Source organism: Dipodomys merriami, unplaced genomic scaffold (assembly GCF_024711535.1).
Source record: "Dipodomys merriami isolate MVZ:Mamm:240054 unplaced genomic scaffold, mDipMer1.0.p SCAF_4, whole genome shotgun sequence".
NCBI lineage: Eukaryota > Metazoa > Chordata > Mammalia > Rodentia > Heteromyidae > Dipodomys > Dipodomys merriami.
In genome coordinates, this window is record NW_027205603.1 from 15421852 (window position 1) to 15439085 (window position 17234).

At 40.4% G+C, this 17234-nt stretch overlaps 1 protein-coding gene across 3 annotated transcripts in view; it reads right to left on the reverse strand.

Moving 5' to 3' along the window:
- Positions 1–17234, reverse strand: part of Wdr37 (WD repeat domain 37) — a 65920-nt gene that overhangs the window by 25195 nt on the left and 23491 nt on the right. For all 3 annotated transcript variants that reach the window (XM_069990584.1, XM_069990585.1, XM_069990586.1), the window contains 6 exons: positions 15966–16101; positions 15163–15234; positions 13001–13045; positions 10164–10240; positions 4215–4455; positions 2666–2807 (listed from right to left, as the gene is read on the reverse strand). In XM_069990584.1, coding sequence (XP_069846685.1) covers positions 2666–2807; positions 4215–4455; positions 10164–10240; positions 13001–13045; positions 15163–15234; positions 15966–16101 — 713 coding nt within the window. The remainder of the gene's footprint in view (positions 1–2665; positions 2808–4214; positions 4456–10163; positions 10241–13000; positions 13046–15162; positions 15235–15965; positions 16102–17234) is intronic.

A 17234-nucleotide genomic window follows, 5' to 3' on the forward strand; every position in this document is an offset into this window, starting at 1 on the left:
ATGTACTCATTACCTTACTCATTTAACTGTAACCCCTCTGTACAGTATTTTTACAATAAAAAATACAAAAAAAAAGGCCAAGAGGGTCAATTTGAATATAAGCAAAATACCAGATGAAATCTTAGTCAATATTTTGAGATTGGGAATGATTCTGAACTAGGAAAATAGCTTTATTCTTAAAAGATATATGTTCAGTATAATACCTTTACATTTTATGTAGACAGACAAGAAGACCAAAAACAAATGTGGTACAAAACGAGGAGAATCCATTAATTATTATATTATTCTTCCGACTGGCTTGAAACTTCAAAATAATTAGGAACAAATGCTCAGCCCATGGAGTTCTCACTCTTCAGTGCCTTGGAGTGTTGAGGCATGCGCCCCTACACCTTGGGGTGCCCTAAAGGAAAGCTGCAGTGAATGACAGCCCAGCAGCTATAGCGGCCCCCACCCCATTCCAGTGTGCACACAGCATGGCCCGACAGGGCCCTTAAATGTCGGTCCCTCCCCTCTGTATGTAGCAGAGGTCAGGGAGGGTATATCCAGGATAATGTGGTTCTTCTCCCTGGTCCCCAGTGCCACCCTGGCCTCCTTCCCACCAATGTGTTAAGTAGGCAGGACTGGAGTCTATTCGCAGATGGAGCCACTTAGCAGAGTTCTCAGGGTTTGGGCCGAGCCCATGCTGTTCTGTGATGGAGTGACAGTGCTGTCACTCCACTGTGTTCAGCCACTGAGAATGCAGATGTGTTCTGTTACTGTGGCCACTGTAACCCAAGCTAATAAAAGCCTATCTAACATCAAGATGAAGCCATCGGATCCCTTGGAAAAGACCTAGTCACACATGAAGATCTCTATACACGTTCATAATTACTGATCACTAACATTACTGTAGACCCTTAGACTCAGGACACTAACTTGTTTTCCAACCTCAGGCTTCTTTCAAAGTACATGTCCTGTTTTTCCTCCAAATATCTTACTAGTATTTTGAACATTAAAACTAAAATATATAAAACAATTTTTCAGTTTGCAGTACTGAAATGAGCAAATACATGGGCATTTAGAAATACTCCCTTAGGAATGAGGGAAGGGGTGACATTGTCCAAAAAGAAATGTACTCTTCCTCTAATTTATGCAACTGTATGTAACCACCCTCTATACATCACCTTTATAATAACAATTTTTTTTTAAAATCACAAGGGCTGGGAAGGTGGGTCAGTGGTAGAGTGCTTGCCTTGTATGCATGAAGCCCTGGGTTTGATTCCTCAGCACCACATACGCAGAAAAAGCCAGAAGTGGCGCTATGGCTCAAGTGGTAGAGCACTAGCCTAGCCTTGAGCTCAAGAGCTGAAGGACAGTGCCTAGGCCCAGAGTTCGGGCCCCATGACCGACCCCAAAAAAAAATCACAACAAGTTAAAAAAAAAAAATACACACACACACACACACACACACACACACACACACACACACACACACACACACACACACACACACACACACACACACACACACACACACACACACACACACACACACACCTATACACATACTCCCTTGGGACTGGATGTGTGGCTTAATCGGCCCAGCATCTGCCCAAGTAAGCACAAAGCTCTAAAGTTCAAATTCTAGTAGCACCAAGAAAAATTCAAACTTAAAATTAAATACTCCCAGGGCTGGGAAGGTGGCTCAGTGGTAGAGTGCTTGCCTTGTATGCCTGAGGCCCTGGGTTCGATTCCTCAGCACCACATAAGCAAAAAGAAAAAAGCCAGAAGTGGTGCTGTGGCTCAAATGGTAGAGCACTAGCCTTGAGCTGAAGAGCTGAGGGACAGCGCCCAGGCCCAGAGTTCAGGCCCCACGACCGGACTCAAAAAAAAAAATTTTTTTTTTTTTAAATACTCCCTGAGCATAAGAGGCAGGGATCTTCTTGGACATCAGTCTATCACATGGGATAAGAAGGGTCAGTGGAGCAAAGGAAAGCAGTGGACAGGATGTGTGTGGGTGTACATGGACAGGAGACCTGCTGCTGAATCAGACAGGAAGCACAGAGGAGTGGAGAGAGAGATGTAGAAGAGGAGCAAGCATCAAGAAATATTCCTCGGCATGTGTCATGCACAACTGACAGTCTCCTCATTTACTGACCAGGATGAGACTAGAAGAACCAGTATGTAGGAAGTCCTTATGCTCAAGCTGCCTCCTAGAAATACAAGCAGGGGGACACACCCCAGACTGAGCAGCTCTGCCTGTCTGTGTGCACCTAAGTATATATATACCATCTCCCAGATTATGCCCTGAAAATAACACGTAATAACAAAATCTAAACTAAGCAAGATGTATTACACTAAGTCCTGAGTGGCCACCGAGAGCTCCATGTGGACACACTGGATAGAGGCGGCATCACCCTTCTTTCATGTGCACCACCCGCCCTGGACGCCTCCAGTTCTTCATCCCCTCTCCCATGCCCATTCCACACCCATAAATTATGTAAAAATTACTATCTGCAGTTTTCCTTAACCTGTTAGTTCTCTGGATCAAAAGGTTTAGAAAAGGTAGTTATCTTGAAAGAGAGCAAAGCTACAAATACTGAAAATAAGGGTAGAATTACATTTTAATGGCAACCCGAAAAATTTCTTTATGCATAGTTAAGATCTTTGAACGACGGCAACTCACTCCGTGTGTCCTTGGAAAACATTCACGGAGTGGATGGAAGGGTCCCTGAAATCCCAGAGACGGAAAGTCGTGTCACGGGAAGAGGTCACCACAAGCCGCTGAGTAGGGTGTGTGCAACAGTGCGTTAACTCCTGGTCATGCCCTACAACCAAATACAACAGAAATGCAAGATCATCCACCCGCAGACATACAGAGTGAAAGAATCAAAACTACTCATGGGCTCCACTGCTGATATCCAAGGGAAGGCGAACCTCAAGAGCTCGCTTCACAAGATATAGAGTCCTGCTGAAACTGGTTTTCCCTCACAGTCTAGAAGTCCCTTCAGTTATCCAATTAAAAAAACAAGAACCAGATGTAGTATAACCCACTTCCCGATTCTATCAGAGTCAAATCACTCACTTTACCTGGTTAAGCATAACAATTTACATCTTAATTCTTTACTTCTAGGATAGTTTCTAATGGTACATAACACTGGGTCTTCGGTAAAATACATAAACTATTATACATTTTCTCTCACAAAAAGTATTTCATGGATACAATTATGGACTTTAAACCAGCTGACTTAGTACTGATCAAAAGACAGGTTAACTCTGGGCGAATGCCTTGAGCTAACCAGGTGAGTAGGCCCATTCAAAGGCCCACAATCCCAAATCTGAAAGTTTCAGCTAGCAGAGGCTCACTTCTAATGGCTTGGAAGACAGCAAAGAGCCTTGTAAAGGCCTTTAGACAAGCCATCAGGGATCCCGGGACAGCCTCTAGATGCTTAGTATAGACCTTGGCGAACAGCTAGCAAGAAAATGAAGGCCTCAGTCACACAGCAAAAAGGAAACAGATTCTTTCAATGACCAGTACGCTTACAAGAGGATCCTAAGCCCCATTGAGGTAGGTCCCACCTGGGCAACACCTTCACTTCAGCCTGAAAGACTGTGAGCAGAGAGGCTCCCATGAACTCAAAAAGCCTGACCAGGAAACCTTGAGACAGTACATTCTTCTTGTGTTAAGCAGCTAAATTTATCACAGAGAAATAGAAAATCAATAAAAAAAAAAAAATCACATTGCAAATATCTAGATGCTAAACACTGCATGCTACAATTAATCTCTGAAAGGCAATCTTTTTTTTTTTTTTTTTTTTTTTTTTTTTTTTTTTTTTTGGGTCCGGTTGTGGGGCCTGAACTCTGGGCCTGGGTGCTGTCCCTCAGCTCTTCAGCTCAAGGCTAGCGCTCTACCGCTTGAGCCACAGCGCCACTTCCGGCTTTTTTTTTTTTTTTTTTTTTTTTTTTTTTTTTTTTTCTTTTTGCTTATGTGGTGCTGAGGAATCGAACCCAGGGCCTCAGGCATGCAAGGCAAGCGCTCTACCACTGAGCCACCTTCCCAGCCCTGAAAGGCAATCTTAATTACCAATATTTTATGAACTCTAAAGGAGTTCCAAAAATTTCAAAGACCCAAGAGGGTTCAAACAATTCTGGCCAAGAAGTAGTCTGTAGGATCAGATATAATATGCACATCACCTGCAAGTGCTCAGTTAGGAAGTTCAATTATGGCAAGGTACCTGTCAGAGAATGAACAAGTTCAGATGTCTCAACATCATACAGGTTCGCTGTTCTGTCCCATGAAGCTGTTACTGTCTGCTTCCCTCCAACCAGCCAATCTGCAGCAATGACCACACCTTGGTGGCTTTTGAGAGATGTCAGCGGAACCCGGATAGTTGGGCAGTCACTGGACACATCTCCATCAATATCAGCCTCATCTTTATCAGAACACTCTACTTCATCTTCGCCAGATATTTGTTGCTAAGAGTAAAATCAGAAAAGAAAGACTTCTTGGAATTCCTAGGGGTTTTACTGATAGGTTACACCATGAGAACATTCTTATTATTCTAGGATTTGGTCATCATTAAATGTAAGCATAGTATCTAGCAAATAACAAGTGCTTAATAAATTTGTTACCTATATATATGACTTAGCTATAACCAAAGGCCAAAAAAAGTAAGAAAAAAAGCAATTATGACACCCAATTTACTATAAATCATGGCAAATACAATGATTTTCAGTATTTTAAGTTTCTACCATTTGTCAGTAGAAATATAACAATAAACAAATACAACTAAAAACAACATTACAATAAAAATGGCATTTCAATTCTCAAGAGCCTGTTTAGAATACAGATCAAGAATTATAAAATAATTATGTTAAAATAACCAAATTCTGTAATAATGAAAGTTCAATTTATTTTCCTATGATATCAATGAAGTTTACTGTCAAATCCAAAAGATAAAATAAAAATGTAACAGGCAGTATGTATTCATTCAGCGGATACTGGTAAGTTGCTTAAAGACAGACTTGTGGTTACACAGGAGAAAGGAACATGGGTCATAAGAAGACTGTGCTTATTACCGGTTGTACACAAGCCTGGAAAGTCCCTGCCCTCCCAGAATAACTATCCTAGCAAAGATGACATACTACACACACATCACAAGAGTATAAGAATGTATGGCACAGACATGAATACACTACTGTGACACGTAAACACAATGTGCATCAGAAAAGGTATGTGCTGCACATGCACTAATAAAAGCAGAGAGAGAGAGAGAGAGAGAGAGAGAGAGAGCGCACTATGGAAAAAATCAGGGCAAGGAGGAGACAGTTGAGGGCTTCTGTTTAACAAAAATCTTAGTAAAAAATGGCTCTAACAAGGTAACTTTGGGTCAGATCATTAAAAAAGCAAGGGAGAAAGACATTCAAATATTGAAAGGAACATTCACTGCAGGCAGAGGAAAGAAGGGTGAAGTTCCGGGCAGGCTCAGGTAGAATCATGTAAAGCCTGGTAGATCATGGGAAGGATTCTCAATTTTATTTCCTATGTAATAGAATATAGAGAAAAATCAGGAGACTGTTATGGCTGAATTCTTATGCTGAAGCTTGAACTCATAGGACCTCAGAATGCTTCTGTATTTGGAAAAAGAACCTTTAAGGAGGTAATTAAGTGAAATTCAGGCCATTAGACTGGGCCCTAATCCAAAATGCCTGGTGTATTATGAGATTACAAGAGAGACACACAAAGACCAAGAGTTATCTTCTCAGATAACTATCTTCACGATAAGGAGAGACTATAAACAACCATTATGACAGCTCACTGCTAGCCTCCAGAGTGTGACAACACTTATGAAATGTTGAAGCCATCTAACCAGTGGTATTTAGTCATGGTAGCCCCAGGAAACACCGGAGAGAGCCTGACAGATTATAGAAGTGCAGGTAAGAGATGGCAGCCTGGACTAGATTGGTAATAAGAAAATTGAGAAGGCTGATTAAAATATCCTCCAAGTAAAGATTCAGAGTTTGCTGACAGGAGGGCTACACATATATAGTATGAGAAAAATGCAAGAGTTCACAAACATCTTAAAGGTACACAATCCAAACCCCTAGGTGAGTAACAGTGACATTTCCTGAAAAGGGTAACACAATGAAAGGAACTGAGTTTGGAAACTAATTTTCAGATTCAGTAGAGGCCTATGACACATCCAAATAGAAACACAGATGACTATGAAAGTCTGGAGTAAAAGGGAAAGTCAGAAAATTTAGGGACACATAGTCATAGGTGCTGAATGGAAACCACTTGGTCCCAGTGTGAAAGAACAGGTGAGCATCAAAGTTAGGAGAGCCACACACAAGAGTAGGTGGAACATCAGACAAAAGCAAGCCATCAGGGCTCAAGAAGAGGGAAGAAAGAGAGAGAGGAACAAGGAGAAAGTTGTATGTAGTTAGTAACTGCACTTACAAAGCCCAAATGGTAGTTTCCAAGTATCTCTGAATGAACAATGTGAAGAGAACTTTGATGATAGAAACTCATCAAAAGAAAAAAAAAATAGATGATTATTTAAATAGATGCAAAAAAGAAATTTCTTAAAAATAATAACCACTAAGATATCATGGGAAAGGAATCAGTAGAGAGATCAAAGAGAAGTGCATCTAAGAGAATGCTAAACTTTCTAACAGCTCTGTTACCTGCTAGACACTTGACCTAGAACAGGGAACCCACTGGCTGTTTTATTTTATTTTATTTTTTTTTTTATTTTCGGTCCGGTCCTGGGCCTGAACTCTGGGCCTGGGCACTGTCCCTCAGCTCTTCAGCTCAAGGCTAGCGCTCTACTACTTGAGCCACAGCTTCACTTCTGGCTTTTTTTTCTTTTTGCTTATGTGGTGCTGAGGAATCGAACCCAGGGCCTCATGCATGCAAGGCAAGCGCTCTACCACTGAACCACCTTCCCAGCCCGCCACTGCCTGTTTTAAAGAAACAAGTGTATAATGGAGCAACTTTCTCAAACAAGATACATCTGCGGGTGTTGGTAATAAGCTCCTATGAGTTTGGGCCACAGTTTAGTATTGGCCACCTCGTCCACTGTGGAGGAACCATGTATTATGGGATAGGTAGACCATGGGCTCAAAAGGGAACTCTGGAGCTCCTGGTGGTCAGCACCCAGGTGACACAATGTTAGGTTGCTCTGTGGTGACTACCTGCCCGGTAAGCTCAAGGCCCTGAGATCAAACCTAAGTAATACCAAAAACAGAATTAATAGCAGAATTGTTTTAAAGAGTGGAAAACGCTTAACCTGTCTTCAATAAGAACTACACTATGACACAATATGCTGAAAGATGTTTTACAGTATGAATTTAGAAAGTCCCATATTAAAAATTAAGCTGGGTGCTGGTGGCTCATGCTTGTGATCCCAACTACTCAGAAGGCTGAGATCTGAGGATCGAGGTTTGAAGTGGGCCTGAGCTGGTGCTCATGCCTTGTAATCTCAGCTATTCAGGAGGCTGAGATCTGAGGATCAAGGTTTGAAGTAGACCTGGCAGGAAAGTCTGTGAGTGAGATCCTTCTCACCAATTAACTAACTCCAGAAAAGCCAAAAGTGGAGCTGTGGCTCAAGTGGCAGAAAGCTTAGCTTAGATAAAGCACGTAAACTCTGAGATCAAGCCTCAGGACTGGCACTAAAGTATCAGCTCTTTATAACCTTCCTTTGGCAATGGGTAGGAGACAGAAAAGGAAAGGATTGTTTATACATATTTTTATCATGTTAGTAAGGAATACTAAAGATAGATTAATTTTCTAACTTTAATTGTGCATACAAGAATGACCAGTTTATTACTGATGAAACACTGACTGAGCAGTGAGTCCAGGAACCACCCAGTGTCCTAAGGCAGCAATGGCCAAGAGAAGCTTCTCAGTTAATTCTCTTCATTTTACTTTCAAATGGGAAAATTTAAACCTAATGGTTAAATTAATAATGTCTCAACGTCACATAACTACTGTGACAAAATGACCTAGATAACAATCTAAATTTGTCTATACTATATCAAATAGTATGAGTTGTTTATAGAATTTTCTACTTAATATTTTCATGAAGCTATAAAGAAACCACAATACACCCCATACACACTAAACATTATATACTCAATTAAAAATGAACCATTGTGACCTCTCAGCTATAAAAAGTTCCATTTGTTGCTGAAATTGTTTAGCCTATCTCTAAATAGAACAGTGTTTCAAATGTTTACAAAGGAGAAAATATGGAAATTAAGCCAAGTGCCAAAGCTCATGCCTGTAATCCTAGCTACTCAGGAGGCTGAGATCTGAGGATCACAGTTCAAAGCCAGCCCAGGTAGGAAAAGTCTATGAAATTCTTTATCTCTATTTAACACAAATGAAATCAGAAGTAGGGCTGGGATGTAGCTCAGTGGAAGTGCTTGCCTAGCAAATGCAACATCCTGGGTTTGATCCCCAGTACAAAAAGGAAAAAGACAAAAAAAAAAAAGCAAACAAAAAGAAGCCAGAAGTGAAACTGTGGCTCAAAGTGGCAGAGAACTAGCCTCAAGCAGGGACAGAGCTCAGGGCCCACCCAACTTCAAACCCCAGTAATAGGCACAAAATAATATAGACAGAATACAATAGATATGATAGACAAATGACAGATACAGACAGATAGATGGATAGATAGATAAGATAGGCAGACACAGACAGACAGATTTACCCCTAGAAAATCACTATCTAAAAGGATAATACATGTTCACAACCAGACAGTCCTTTCTTAAAAGGCCAGTACTGATGACCTTCCTTCATTTCATCTCCTTTTGTCTCCTTCCTCCCTGCTGGCAGCTTCTCTGCTAGTGTAATCTCATCCTCATTGATACCTTCTGAAGGTTACATCTGACACCTACACTAATCCCCCTTGAAAATGGATCCTTAGCCACACCCTAACTGCTCCCTTTCAGAACACACTTTCTCACTTCTTACACCATGAACAGGCTTGAAAATGTTCCCAATCAAATTCTTAGCTCTTTTCTTATTTAATAGTCCTTCAATTTCTCTCTCTCCCTTTCACAGTTTAAGTGTCAGAAGACCCCAAGCCATACCTTTTAACACTTCCCTTAGAAACTTTACTTCATTCAGAAATTGGAATTCTGGGGCTGGGAAGGTGGCTCAGTGGTAGAGCGCTTGCCTTGCAAGCCTGAGGCCCTGGGTTCAATTCCTCAGCACCATATAAGCAAAAAGAAAAAAGCCGGAAGTGGTGCTGTGGCTCAAGTGGTAGAGCGCTAGCCTTGAGCTGAAGAGCTGAGGGACAGCGCCCAGGCCCAGAGTTCAGGCCCCACAACCGGACCCAAAAAAAAAAAAAAAAAAAGAAATTGGAATTCTACCTTTCACGAAACACTAGAACACAGCTGAGTCATGTTCTTTGGCACTTAGTAACAAGAATTAGCTTTCCCAGTTTCTAACAGCAGCCTGTTCCTCATTTCCTTCCAAGACCTAACCAGATTGGCCAACATCTTCCTCATGGCCATAAAGACTAAGGAAAGAAAAGCTTCTCTCTAGCTCTTTTCTCCTTAGTCCTCAACAGAATCACTTTTAACAAGCTTCATTTGTGACAACAATCCCTGCATAACAATCCAGAATTTTTCTAGCATGTTTCTGAATATGCCTCTAAGCCTTCACCCATTAACTAGGTCCAGAGCCACTTATACATTTTCTAGGTATTTATGATGTCTGCATCCTACTTCTGGTATTGAATCTTATCAGTCAGGACCACTTACTAGAGACTGGGACTTAAATAAAGAAATTAATTTTCTCATAAAGTAATTTTCTCATAATTCTGGAAGCTCCTGCCATCCTGATACCTGGCCGAAGGCCCTCTTCCTGTTTTGCACATGGCTTGTCCCTGTCTGCCACAGGGTGGAAGGACATACCATAACAGAGCAAGGGCAATTCCTCCCTCCCCCTTAGACCAGAGCTCCTTGTTTATGATCTCATTTAATCTCAACTCTTCTTTTGGACATTTCATCTCTAAACACAGTCATATTAGGACCTGGGGCTGCAACATATGAATGGGGAATACAAACATTCGGACCACCAGAGACGCTATAAACGTGTTCTAAAACTCTCAAACACCCAGAGTCCTACACTGGCAGGTTCATGCTGAGCTTTCAGGGTAAGTAAACAAGCTTACACTAGTGTCCGTAACAGGCTGAGGTGTCGGCAGCTGTACCACGTATCTCCAAATATGAGCAGTCTGATCTCCAGAGGCTGAAGAGAGAAATTGAGGGAAAATTACCTAGTATACACACCACACAAAATCTGTTCTTTGCTCTGATAAGAAATACTAGTCAAATCTTTGTAATTTAGTGATCAGTTCATAAAATGAATGTTCTTTATTAAACTAGCTATTCCTGGGCTACAAACGGCTATTAATGGGGCTGGGAAGGTGGCTCAGTGGTAGAGCGCTTGCCTTGCATGCATGAGGCCCTGGGTTCGATTCCTCAGCACCACATAAGCAAAAAGAAAAAAGCCGCAAGTGGTGCTGTGGTCAAGTGGTAGAGCGCTAGCCTTGAGCTGAAGAGCTGAGGGACAGCGCTCAGGCCCAGAATTCAAGCCCCACGACCGGACCCAGGAAAAAAAAAAAAAAAGGCTATTAATAATAGAGAAAATATGTGAAATTAGGATTCTAATTACTTACAAAGTATTTCTCCTTGGGCTGGGAAGGTGGCTCAGTGGTAGAGCGCTTGCCTTGCATGCCTGAGGCCCTGGGTTCGATTCCTCAGCACCACATAAGCAAAAAGAAAAAAGCCAGAAGTGGTGCTATGGCTCAAGTGGTAGAGCGCTAGCCTTGAGCTGAAGAGCTGAGGGACAGCGCCCAGAGTGCAGGCCCCTCGACCGGACCCAAAAAAAAAAAAAAAAAGACAAAGTATTTCTCCTTTCCATTTTAGGATAGAAAAGTTGTGGAGTTTTAAGATCTAAAACAGTAGATTTTGTTTTACATCTACCAAATGAAAATTCTATTATACTCTTAACTCATGATTATAACAGATACAGTTGAGATGTTTGAAAAAAGCAAGTAATCATCATTTTCATCCACTCAACATTGACAGGACTTAATTACCAGGCTCCTCTTAGTAGCACTTACTTATGCCACTTCCCTATTGCTTTGTTTTTATGACCCAGAGATTATAAGGAAATGCTCTAAAATTCAAGAAGTTAAAAAGTGCAGCACTGCAGAGCACAGATGAGGTCCTCAGAAACATCAGGCTGGTAATGTCTCAACCCTCACCAAGCAGTCTGGCTTCCATTTCCTCCCCAGTGCTGCAAAGAAGTTACTATGTGCTGATAACAGTATTATTTCTTATAGTAAAAAAAAAAAAAAAAAAAAAAAAAAAAATTTATTATCCTGACTTGCCAATTTCTTTACAAGTCAAGATTTCTTTTCAATCAACAATTGCATTCTAACGCCTTACTATCTCCATTACTTTAGTTCAAAGTTCCCATAAGTCCTTCTTTTTTTTTTTTTTGCCTGTCCTGGGGCTTGAACTCAGGGCCTGGGCACTGAGCTTCTTTTGCTCAGGCTAGCACTCTACCACATTGAGCCATAGCACTACTCCTAGCTTTTTCTGTTTATGTGGTACTGAGGAATCGAACCCACCAGGCCTTCATGCATGCTAGGCAAGCACTCTACCACTAAGCGACATTCCCATTCCCTTAGTTCCATTTTTCCCTGTAATTCATTTTGCTGAGCTTTTTTTGGGGTGGGGTAGGGAATCTGGTTGTGGAGCCTGAACTCTAGGCCTGGGCGCTGTCCCTCAGCTCTTCAGCTCAAGGCTAGCGCTTTACCACTTGAGTCACAGCGCCACTTCTGGCTTTTCTCTGTTTGCTTATGTGGTGCTGAGGAATCGAACCCAGGGCCTCAGGCATGCAAGACAAGCGCTCTACCACTGAGCCACCTTCCCAGACCCTCCCTTCGTTCCATTTTTAAATGTTTCTTAGTTTCACCCATACTTCTTTCTGTTTGCCTCTAGACATATCTGCCAGTGGTCTCCTTGCCTCCTTCTTTTTACCCAATCATACAACAAACTACCAGTGTAGTAAGATTTAAATTCCTGGCTTATTTTCCTCCTCAAACATGTATTAATATATAAATTCTTTATCTTAGTCTAGGCCTATTATCAAATAGTTGTCAGACTAACCTTCCCTCCATATTCCTCTCGCACATAAAAATTCTCTGACCAGACTGAGTGACTACTACATCTCACACATTCAAATTACTTGTGCTTCAGTTCAACTTTACCTGTAGGAAGTACCTGACTATCAAAACTTTTTATAAGTCAAATCCAGGTCATGTCCCACTTCTGCAAATAAACAGCCATGTCCCTTTATCTGTGCTTTGTCTCTGCTACTTTCATGCTACAAGGGGATTGAGTCACTGTGAGACAAAGACCATATGCTTACTAGCTGATCCTCTACAAAAATTCTGCTGGCCTCTGGTTTACCAAAATCCAACATGTACCCTTCAAGATTATCACCACTGTCCCCAAAATACCACATGGCTCAAAGGTGCTCTGGCTATTTTATGGGACAAATCATCAGTACAATAAAAGACTATGCTCCAAAAACACAGGAATTTTTTTAAACCATGCTATAAATATGACAAACCCTAGCTCTCACATAAAAATGAGACTATTTCTGTATTAGTGTTTTTCTCATTTATTTCAGATGCAGACAAGATTAGGAAACAGCAATAACCATAGGACTTCCACGAACTACAGTGGTACAATGTACTGTGAATCATAGCAATAGCAAAATGTTTTATATAGACTTCATAAAGAATATGAATTGATTTTAACCTCACAATAAACTGCAACTCAATATACTTGTTTATTCATTTCTCATTTAACTCAAATTATAAAACAAATATCTGAATTTCAAAATAGCTATGGATAACTCTAATGTTGTGATTTTTTTTAAGTTTAATATTAACCAACAATTTTGTTCAGTAAAGAAAAGGAATCAACATACCAGTGAGAGCCAACTGCTCTGAGGGATGAAATTTTATAGAATTTACTGCAAAACAAAAATATCACAAAAAATAGGTTTTAAAAATAACATGGGCATGTTATCAATACTTATTTAGCTACCGCATGCACTATAAGTTAAAAATTAAAGAACCTATGATAGGTCAATACTAAATCCTCCCATTCCTTTGAACTGTGAATAACTATGTAAGCTAGAATCAAGGTACAACAAAAAGTATAAGTCCAAACTGCTAAATTAAAAGACACAGAGAAAAAAAGGAGTATTAATAATCTACCCTACTTACAGATAGAACAATCATTTAGAGCTTAAATTTAACAAGAGGAAAAAAGAACAGTATCATAATGATGAATAAAAGCAAACTGCTGTATACAGACAACCTACTGCCTATCCAACTAGCTGTAAGCCCCATCCTGCTCTCCTTCCCAGCTCATACAACCCCAGTTTACTTTACTGGGGGACAAATAAAGATCCTTAAGAATGAATTCCTCAACCTCAGAAAATGAATCAAATTGGCTGGAACCAGTTGTGGTATCTCCTCTCTCCCCATCATTTTCCTTATCCAGATCCAGGAAACAAAATGGGATGCTTGGTGGTCTGCTGAGGAAGCTCTCATTTTCTTACTAGAGAAGCCAAAGGAGAGTCCAGTACTCCTTTTCCTTCCTTCTGTCCTTCCTTCCCTTCCTCCTCCCTATCAGCCTCCTATGAATGCTGATGACCCATCTCAGTGGGAGATCAAAAGTAACAGCATGATTCTAAAAACAAGCATACTGAGGCTAGATGGCAAGTCAAGGGGGCTGTCACATCCTAAAGTAGCTCCCGAGCCCACTTACCCATGTAGAGCCTAATTCAAATGACTCTGGGGAAGCCCAATTCTCACTTCCAAACCTCATAAAGAATACACAGTAGAAATTCTACTGAACTTCAATAACTTGTCTCTTTTAATGAGATTTTATTAGGTATATCATTATAATTAATTTCTTTAAGTAGCTAAATGAAAAAGCCTGGATGAGGCTCTTTTACTAGTAACATTAAAATACAGGTAACTATTTGAAAAGCTGATAAAAACTATTCAAACCTTAAAGTAGGGAATGCAAGTGATATATATATTGCCAAACATAAATTTTAAAACAATTTTAATTTTTTCCTCATGAGGAAAAGTTAGATCAAAAAGGTAAACAAATGAAAACAAAAAATATCAAACCTTGTTTTATTTTTGAGCAACTATTTTATTTATTTATTTATATTCCAAGCACTGTTAGAATTGCAAGCAATGTAACAGCACCACAGGCAGTCTATGAGAATTAAGACAGACGAGGAAGCAATATGGAGAGAGAGAGAGGATGTTTAATATGAGAAAGTACAAGCTTGTTTATATACCAACAAGGAAGAGCTAATGGCAAGACAGACACAGAAGACACCACGTCCGATAGAATAGCTGAGGAAAGAGGGTGCCAAGAAAGCCTAAGGTGGAGGTCTGGTCTGTAGCTCACTCAGACCTCTGGTCTTGGACAAGACTACTGAGATGGAGCAGGAAGGTGCAACAAGAACAAAGATTCACCCAAGTATGTAACTGTAGAAACCAAAGGTGATCATGACTAAGAGTCCAGCAAAGCTAAAGGGACAATGGTGGCTGGCAGAGAAGGCTGATCAAGTGGTAGGCAGCCTTTGACAGAGACTGAAAAGGAAGACATTCTAGAGAGAACGAGGCTCACAGGATGTTTGGGAGGAAAGTGAAAAGCATGGGTTTGGTTGAAAAAGTAGAGAAAGGCTCCCATAAATATTATTGACTACAGATACAAAAGCAAAATCAGATTGAGTATCCTTTATTGGCTTGAATAAAGTTATCCAAGTTATCATTACAAGTGAATCCTCTATATATTTTGTATGAATAATGGGCATACCGCAGTTATGAAGCTTCCTACACAATATCCAATAAGATGTAGACAAATAATTTATATAATGTTTGGTTAAGCTAAAGGAACATCATTTATCCTGGTCTTGAATATATCTCTCTCTGTTCCCAGATAACCAAAATGGTAAAATCTTTTATCAAGTATAAAACTTTCTATCAATTTAGTTGACTTTATCATAAAAAAAATCAAAGTAAACAACTATGACAAGTGTTCATTTAGATAAATTCTCACCTGAACCAACGTGGCCTGTATATTTAACAAGGGATTTCCCAGTCTCTATGCTCCACAGCAAAGCCGTGTGATCTGTAAGACCAAAGAAGTCATAACTTAGCCATCACTGATCTGAGTCTCTTCAAAAAAAGATACTCCAAAAATAAGAAGCGATACTACCATTATTCCTTGCAACTTTGATTTTACTAGTCTATAAAATTCAACTGATCTAAGAAATGTTTCCAAGAATAGCAATGTTGTAACAAAAGGGGTTCAATGTCTTAAGAGTTTACTCTTATGCTGACATGATGATCATGCTTAAAACTTCATTCAGAGGGGGGCTGGGAAGGTGGCTCAGTGGTAGAGTACTTGCCTTGCATGCCTGAGGCCCTGGGTTGGATTCCTCAGCACCACATAAGCAAAAAGGAAAAAAAAAGCTGGAAGTGGCGCTGTGGTTCAAGTGGTAGAGCACTAGCCTTGAGCTGAAGAGCTGAGGGACAGCACCCAGGCCCAGAGTTCAGGCCCCACGACCGGACCCAAAAAAAAAAAAACTTCATTCAGAGGTCATTTTATCACAGCTCCATCATTCCATTGAAGTTTCGAAGCTTTCCAGAACACCTTCTGATACTGAATTTCATATAGCAGGACCATGGGCCTGGGGACAGGCAGGTACTCCCACACCAAGGCAAATATGTTAGTTCTAATGACTCCATGTCACACATGCTACAGGAACCACGCTGCTACTGTCCACTCCAATCACTTCAATCAGCTGTCATCCCAGCAACTCCCTGTCTCAATAGCCAGCTGGATCCAGCCTGACTCACCGGCTGATGCAGTCCCCAGCACCACTGGCTGTGTCCTGGCAACACTGACATCCCAGATGCCATCCCTGTGGCCAATGTACTCCTTCACAAGCTGGCAGACGGCCCTGGATGTGGTGGTCTTAAAGCTGGACACAATCTAAAATCAAAGAAAGATATACCTTTTCAAGTATTTACCTAAGTGAATTTTTCTAAGAAGGGTAAAACAGCAAAAGACTGTCTTGAAAAATGCCTATCATTTAAATACATAATCACTGAAAACACTAAAAGAATATAACACGAGCATGAACAGGATGGAAACACTTGGCACAACATTGCTAAGTTCTTTTAGCTCAGTACTGGAAAAGAAAGTCTTTCCAGGGGCTTCAGAAGGATGTCCCCAGTTCGGTTTGACAAGAGCCAAGGAAATGTCTTTACTACAAAGGAGGATGTAGGCAGGCATTTCAGGTCATTCTTCCCCAAATCCAACTTATCAAAATGTTCAATTCCTTTCAAAAAAAAAAAACGTAGCTAGTCGTCAGAGATAAAGAAGGAAGTAATACTTAAAAGCATTAACTCTAACTACTGTGTGTGCTGAGAAACTTTCCTTTCCTTTTCTTCTCATTTTCATGTTTACACCAAATACGTATCATCTGGAAGAAAACAGCTCGTGCTGGGAGAAGATTCAAAAGAACACACTTGTAACAGATAAGAGGGTTTGTTCAAGATTGTTTATTGAGCACTTGCTCAGAGTCACGCACTGTGCTAGATGGAGGAGACGGTGAAGAAGAGCTGAGCGACACACAGGCTCCTTGCCTTTGGAAGCTCACAGTCTAATGGGAAACAGACATGAGAACAATACAGACAGCAAGATACATAGTGAGGTACTGTCTCATAGAATGACATATACAGTAAACAATACTCATTTTCTTATAAGAAAATATATATATATATAAAGTGAGTGAGGAAAAAACTAAACACAAAATAATTAGGAATAATGAAACCATAAAATTCAAGTGAAAACAAACATTGGTGGTATAATACAACATGTCTGAAACACTGATTCAGCAAAGCCCTAAAAAAATGTAGGTGAATTACATAAACATAAACATGCACAATTCACGGTTACACAAATTAAATCGTGCATTCAAATTATCTCCCAATACAGTGAAAGATGAGTACAAAAGCTTGACGAAGAGAACATTTTTACAGTACTATGTTCCATATGCCTTGTTTAAATTCAATAGAAAACATAAAAGGACTTTTCCACTTCAAACTCATCATTTCTATCTT